The 6507-nt window shown below is 53.8% G+C and overlaps 1 protein-coding gene across 1 annotated transcript; it reads right to left on the reverse strand.

Moving 5' to 3' along the window:
* Nucleotides 1-1003: 1003 nt before the first annotated feature.
* On the reverse strand, nt 1004-6300 carry PFN2 (profilin 2). Its single transcript, XM_032697441.1, has 3 exons — nt 6032-6300; nt 4885-5077; nt 1004-3048 (listed from the first exon to the last, which is right to left on the reverse strand). Exons 1-3 carry the CDS (start codon nt 6161-6163, stop codon nt 2951-2953), a joined length of 423 nt encoding a protein of 140 aa, XP_032553332.1. The 5' UTR covers nt 6164-6300; the 3' UTR covers nt 1004-2950.
* Between the last annotated feature and the right edge of the window lie 207 nt (nt 6301-6507).

The raw sequence follows: 6507 nt of genomic DNA on the forward strand, positions 1-6507 counted from the left end.
CTCCTGCCTCTGAGGTGCTGCTACAGTCCATTTCTGCCACTCTGGCCTTACCACAGAAGCAGCTTTGGGGAGGTACCTGCACCCCCACCCCGGCCAGGGAGAAACTAAGAGTTCTGCATCAGAAGGTGAGTGCAATTTTAAATTGTGTTTAGACACAGAGCACAGCTTCACATGTGTTTTATGGGGGAAACAGGAGGTTTGCATCCTCTGTACTACTTAGCATTGAACAGGAATTTGCTCTGTGCATGTTCATCTGTTCCAGCTTTGGCGCTGGGAGATCCAGTTCAGACATGGAGCCCCTTGGCAGTGGGAGAATACAAACACTATATATAGGAAGGTTTTAGTTAGACCCGATCTAGTGCCAAGCAGAGCAGGTGCAGCTCTGACACTAATGACGGTGTGGGGGAAGGAGGGGAGAACAAAGGTATTTTTGGGTCATGCCCAGCAGCACCTGACTGGTGTGAGGGCCCAGGAAGGCCAAACCTTGCTACAGATTCACCTCCCCTGATCTGGGCTTGGCTGTCTTTTCCATAACATGAGCTCCAGGATTTGCCACCACGTCCTACCAGACTTGTGCTTTTAGAGTCTTCAGGTAGCAGAAGTACCAAATACAGGTGGAATCCTTTGGGGTAATGAAGACCTTAAATCTGCCTCTTCCCTGGGTGAGGGGAGCACATCCCCACTCTGTGCACTGACCCAGCCCAACCACCCCGACCCCTTCACCTGGTCCTGTGCGAAGTCTCCTCCAGCTTGTTTGGTGTATTGGGCATTCAGAGGGTGGGGGAACTCCTCACCATAGAGATGGATAAATGTGGAGTTACTTGATGAGATATCACTTAATTTAAGAGTACCCTAAAGAATGCCTGGCTTTTGGCTGAAGTTATATTATCATACTATTGCTGTCCTGCAAAACTTAAAAACTGCATTTAGTCCTCATGTTAGCCATGCACTGAAGGGCCTCAGAGGATTCCTGGGTGGGGGGAAAAAATTACCAACAGTCTGGTTTTGTTTGGTTGGAATAAATTTATTTCATCTGTCTGTAAACAAGGTGTTTTTAATAGTTATGGCATTTTTTGAAATGCATATTAAATCAGATGAGTTAGACTGTATCCCAGATGTAACAAAGTGCAGGGAAAGAAATGGACAAATCAGCGACAAGAATTTGTTTAAATCTGTACATTATCCACAAGGCCCAACAACAGAAGCAAATACTAGAATGTCCCTAAGGTAGTGCCAGTCGAAAGAAACTCTCGGAGTCAGTTAAAATCCATCTCACAATAGCAACAGTTCATTTTTTTTTTTTTTAACAATAGTATGGCACAGAATACATATTAAAAAATTCATCACAAGACAGCCAAGTCAGTTATTCCAACCACTACCATCTCCCATTTATTCTTTAGTATACAGAGTTCTGCAGTTCTCGCAATGGACATACAGATCAGAACCGTGCCTGAACTGAGAGTTTGGTTACAGACATTTCAGATGACTCGTGCACAAGGCAGCTCACTCCATCATTTCTGCAGCAAGGGTGTGACAGGCCAAATGAAGATTTGAAATTTGAAATGGCATTTTGACAGTTTAGCTTGCAAACTACCGACCTTCATCCAAATAGTGGCTTCAGAGCAGCCAAACTCTGCACCACTGAGGGATCTGGCAGAAAGACTGAAGCCAGTCAGATCTCCCAGAGTAGCTGAAGGTGGCAGTTTTCCACAATGACATTGCAATTTCATATTAAAAAACAAAAACGACCCCTCCCCCCCAAGACCCTCAAGCTGCAAATTAAAATTGGTCCTATGAGAAACTCAAACCAGACACACTCCAGCTGGTTACGCTGGGCTAACTAATGGCCAAAGTGGCAGCCTTGCACAACTCAACTACAGAACAGGAGCTGGCAAAAGAAAAAAAAAAAAAAGTGCCTGAGCTATTGCAGTGATGGAATGTCTGGGGAGTCCCTGGGATGGTGGTTTAAGGTCATGGGAGGAAGTGCATCTGTACCCTTTCATAGTTTTGTGATTGCACTTGTTAAGCAGTACAAGCTTCAGACATCATCAAGAAAAAATAAGAAACTTAAGCCTACAGTGAAGTGCAACGACAAAACTAATGTGACATTAATAGCTTTTGAGTGGCAAATTGGTTAAACAAACCAGGCACTATAAAAATGGGTGTAAGCAAACACATGGGTTTAAAAAACAGAAACAAAGAGCGGGACAGAAGTGAAGATATGCATGCACTTTTTTCCTCCCAACCATGCTCTGTGAAAGGAAGACTAGTGAGCTGTGACTCGCTCAAAGTGCTGAAGAGGCATTGATCAAATTAGATTGTACAATCGGCACCTTGTTTAGTATCTCAGTTGGTTTAGTTGTCAATATCACACTAATTGCTAAGACGAAGCAGAGCCTACACTTGGCATGTTCCCCTCCCGAGTTTCAAGGTATCACATGCATATCCTCCTCGTGGTGGTGCCAGACGGGCTCAGTTACCTACAGTGGTTACAGAGATGAACAAGGGGGAACTGGAGTTATGACAGTAGGAAATGGGTAAATAAAAAACATAAAACTACCATCTACAGTCTGGTAGCACTGAGCACAAGCGGGTGGTGGTGCAGACAGCTGCTAGGTGGATGGGGAGAGGCTGCTCAGACATCAGACCGCCTCAGGTATAAAGCCAGTTCAAATGCTTTCTTGTTGAGTGTCCCTCCATGGACACCTTCCTTTCCCATGACTATAACCAATGCTGGAGTACACAAGGAAACAAAACAGAAATGAACAGAATTAAAGGGGAAAAAAAAAATAACACCTTTCCCCACCAACAAAGGGATACAAAGGAGACACAGGTTCATACCCCATCACCCTGCATTGCTAGTAAAGTTTCCAGAATGTAAGGTTTAAAGCTCACCGCCAGGAAAGTTTAATAGCAATCTTCCCCTAATACTTAACAGTCTGCCTAACAACTAGAACCCAGAGTCTCTCAAGTATTTTGCCATTGAGTATGCCTTCTTATTCAATCCGCCTCCATGGACCCCTTCTTTGCCCATTACAAAGACCAAGACTGAAAGAGAAAAGAAAAAAGTTTTTAAAAGAGTGTGTTAGACAAGGAAATAATTCAAGTTTTAGGCACTGCAATAAACACCCTCAAATTCAAGATTTAGTATTTGGGTACTAACCTAGTTTAACAGTTTTGTAAAAATGCAAATGTAGACAGAGCTGGGAGAAGGTACAAGCTTTCCTCAGGGATTTTATGTAACTACGGAACTTGTAAGAGTTCAGTGCTAAAATAAATGCCCCCAGTTATCTCAAAAAAGCATCACAGTGCCTCTCACCATCAGTCATCACCCAGCAAGGAAATCCCGGGGTGGGGCAGAGGTGCAGTGTGTGCACAGTGTGACTGGAGAGCGGCAGAGGAACACTCCCCTGTTCTGGGCTGTAGTGGTCACTGCTGGTGTAGGGGCCAGAGTAACTGCTCTGATGTTGGGAAAAAACCCACAGGGTGAGCTGGGCTAAGACTTTCCATGCAGTAACAAAACTATAAATCATACTTTCTGCATAGGACAAAATGTAGGGATGACTGTCATGCTGGGTCTCTCCCCACTCCCCCAGTGCCAGCAAGGTGTCTGGACTGTCTGGCAAAAGGAACACCCAGAGGTTCCTCACCCCTAAGTGTGACTGGGAGCTGCCAGCAGATGTCCCCAGCAGGGACAGGGACACAATGAACTCTGGGCTGCCACAGGCCAGGGACTGTTTGCCAAGCTGGGAATACTGCAGCCTACCTAGAGGTGATTGTACATTGGCCTCAAGTTGCACCAGGGGAGGGTTAGGTTGGGTATTAGGGAACCCTTCTTCACCAAAAGGGCTGTCCAGCCCTGGCACAGCTGCCCAGGGCAGTGGTGGAGTCCCCAGCCCCAGAAGGATTTAACAGCCATGTGGATGTGGCACTTGAGGACATGGGTTAGTGGTGGCCTTGGCAGTGCTGGGAGAACGGTTGGACTGGATGGTCTTGGAGGGCTTTTACAACCTTAATGACTCTACAGTTCTATTTCCATACCAATTTGCTCATAAAAGCTTAAGACAGTTCTCATTGGCACTTCACAAGTCAGAACTGTTTGTTTCACTCCAGCACTGCCAACCCTCTTCCTGCATCCCTGCCCCAGGCTTTACCCCACAGATACCTTCAGCTCTGCTTTTGGATTTACACCTATAAGCAAAAGTCCATCACTTACGAACCCGTTCCACAGCCAGGCTGAAACCAGCCCAGGTGTCCCTAACATAAGGTACGCCATTCATAGCCAGTATTTTATCTCAGCTGAGTGCCTGCCCCACAGTAGCTTCTACTGGAAGTTAAATGAGCAGCAGGAGGAGCAGGTGTGCGAGCATGAAGCACATTTCTCAGTGGTACCAAACTGGACGGGCTTTTTTGCCTGAAGACAGACTTCAGCAAGCTCAATGGGAAGTGCAAGAAGAGTTAGTGTAGAGCTTGTTAAAAGTCAAGTAGGAGCAGCTCATACAAGGGATTCACGTTTTTGCAAAATAAACTGTCCATTGAGCAGTTTAGGATGAGAAAGCTGCAGTCACTGCCCGTCATTAACAGACCCCTCCTAAGCTTCAAGTGATGGAATACCAGGAAAACCTACTTGGAGCCGCAGCCCGCTCTTTTTTCTGTTTGTCAGGGATCTGTTCAACCATTGCACAGCCTGGTGCTGGGCTAGGACACAGGTGGGAATGGGGACAAGTGTGATTCCCAGGCAGAACTCTGCCAGAACACTGGCACCCACCCCCTCGCACCACTTCCCAATATTAATCATAAAATACAGGGGTCTGGTTTTCTTAATACCTGGAGTCAATGCTTAGGGTTACATTCTTAATTCAGCAATGAGAAAATGATACTTACCTCGTCCAGCTCTGCCTACAGCAACATTGTATGTCGGCTCACCACCTTGACTCTTTGTCCTGATGTCCATTGTGCAGTCACCATCGACATACAGGCTATCTCTGATCACAGAGCACTTCTTTGCACCAAGGGTCAGACCATTGGTGAAGAAACCCTCTCGGTCTTTTCCTACAATCATATCTATTTCTCCTGGCTGTCAAAGGAAAGAGCTCAGAGTTAGCACGGCAGCGCTTTATTGTTTAATTTCGACTTAGAAATGCTGCTGTTTCGTGTGGAGAGGCCGAGGCCGTGATTTTCCCCCGCTCCCCGCAGGAAGTGCTCCAGCACACAGGGCTTTGTTAGGCACAAGCGCCGTGCGCGGGGGAGCCGCTGCCGCGGCGATCCCGGGCCCGGCCCGTTAAACGGCACAGAGCGAGTGTCGGCGCCCTGACCCCGGGGCCGGCGTGGGCTCCGTCCGCACCTGTCCCGGGAGATCAGCCCGGGGCCCGCCCGCACCCGCGGCATCAGCCCGGCGCGGCCCGCCCGCGGGGCCCGGGCAGCTCCCGCCGCCGCGGCCCCTCCGCCTCCCCCTCGGGAGGGGCCCCGGGCCCGGGGCTGCGGAGGGGGGGGCGCGGGCCCGGCCGCGCCGCGGCGGCCGCAAAGTGCAGCGTCACGGCGGGCCCGGCCCCCCGACCGCGGCCCAGGCGGGCCCTGCTCCGCCCCGGCCGGGACCGGGCCCGCCGCGCCCGAGGCGGGGCCGCGCGGGGCCGGGGGAGCCGCGCCGGCCGCCCCGCACGGCCCTTGTGCTCGGGCGGCGGGACCGGGCGGGCCGGGGGCGCGGGCGGGCAGGGCGGGGGAGCATCAATGGCAGAGCGCCATCTTGGCGGAGAAAACATGGAGCCGGCGGCGCGGCGGCCCTCGAGCCGCCTTCCTCCGCCGCCTCCCCCGCCCGCCGCCCGCCCCGCACCCGGGTCCGGCACCCGCGCCCCCCGGCCCGGCCCGGCCCGGCCGCCCCCGCCCGCGGGATCGGCCCCGCGCCGCTCCCGCCGCGCACAAAAAGGCGGCGCGGGCGGCCGGGCCCGTTCCTCCCCGCCCGCAAGGTGCCCCCGTGCCCCGGGCGCGGCCCCTCGCCCCCGCTCCCGGCGCCGCCGCCGCCGGCCCCGCTCACCGTAATGCTCTGGAAGATGCCGCCGGCCGTGGCTGCCCAGACGTACTTGGCGTCGCAGTAGCCCACAATGGCGGCCTCCTGGCAGCAGCCATCGCACATCAGGTTGTCCACGTAGCTCTGCCAGCCGGCCATGATCGCGGGGCGGCGGCGGGCGGGCGCGAGCGGGCGGCGGGCGGGCCGGGGGCGCGGGGCGGGCGGCGGTCCCGGCGGTGCGGCGGCGGAGCGGACCGAGCGCTGCGGCGGCGGCGGCGCGGCCCAGCCCAGCCCTGCGCTGCCGCGCCGGGGGCGGGGGGAGGAGGGGCGCGGCCGGCGCCGCCCCCGCGGCCGGGGGGGAGCGGGGCCGGGGGCCGGGGCGGGGCCGGGGCCCGGTTGCCCGTCCCGTGCCCGCGTCGGGGCCGCCCGGACGTCGCGGGTCGGGGCGGCCGGTCCCGGGGCCGCTGCGGGAGCCCGGCCCGGCCCGGCGGCATCGCGTTACG

This window comes from Chiroxiphia lanceolata, chromosome 10 (genome assembly GCF_009829145.1).
Source record: "Chiroxiphia lanceolata isolate bChiLan1 chromosome 10, bChiLan1.pri, whole genome shotgun sequence".
Lineage (NCBI taxonomy): Eukaryota > Metazoa > Chordata > Aves > Passeriformes > Pipridae > Chiroxiphia > Chiroxiphia lanceolata.

What these genes read in the sequence shown, in the direction of transcription:
- PFN2 (XM_032697441.1), bottom strand. Translation starts at nt 6,163, where the DNA reads ATGGCCGGCTGGCAGAGCTACGTGGACAACCTGATGTGCGATGGCTGC. An exon ending in GCATCTTCCAGAGCATTACG is followed by an intron (nt 5,078 to 6,031) that starts GTGAGCGGGGCC and finishes TTCCTTTGACAG; the next exon opens with CCAGGAGAAATAGATATGAT. An exon ending in TGTAGGCAGAGCTGGACGAG is followed by an intron (nt 3,049 to 4,884) that starts GTAAGTATCATT and finishes TTTCTCTTTCAG; the next exon opens with TCTTGGTCTTTGTAATGGGC.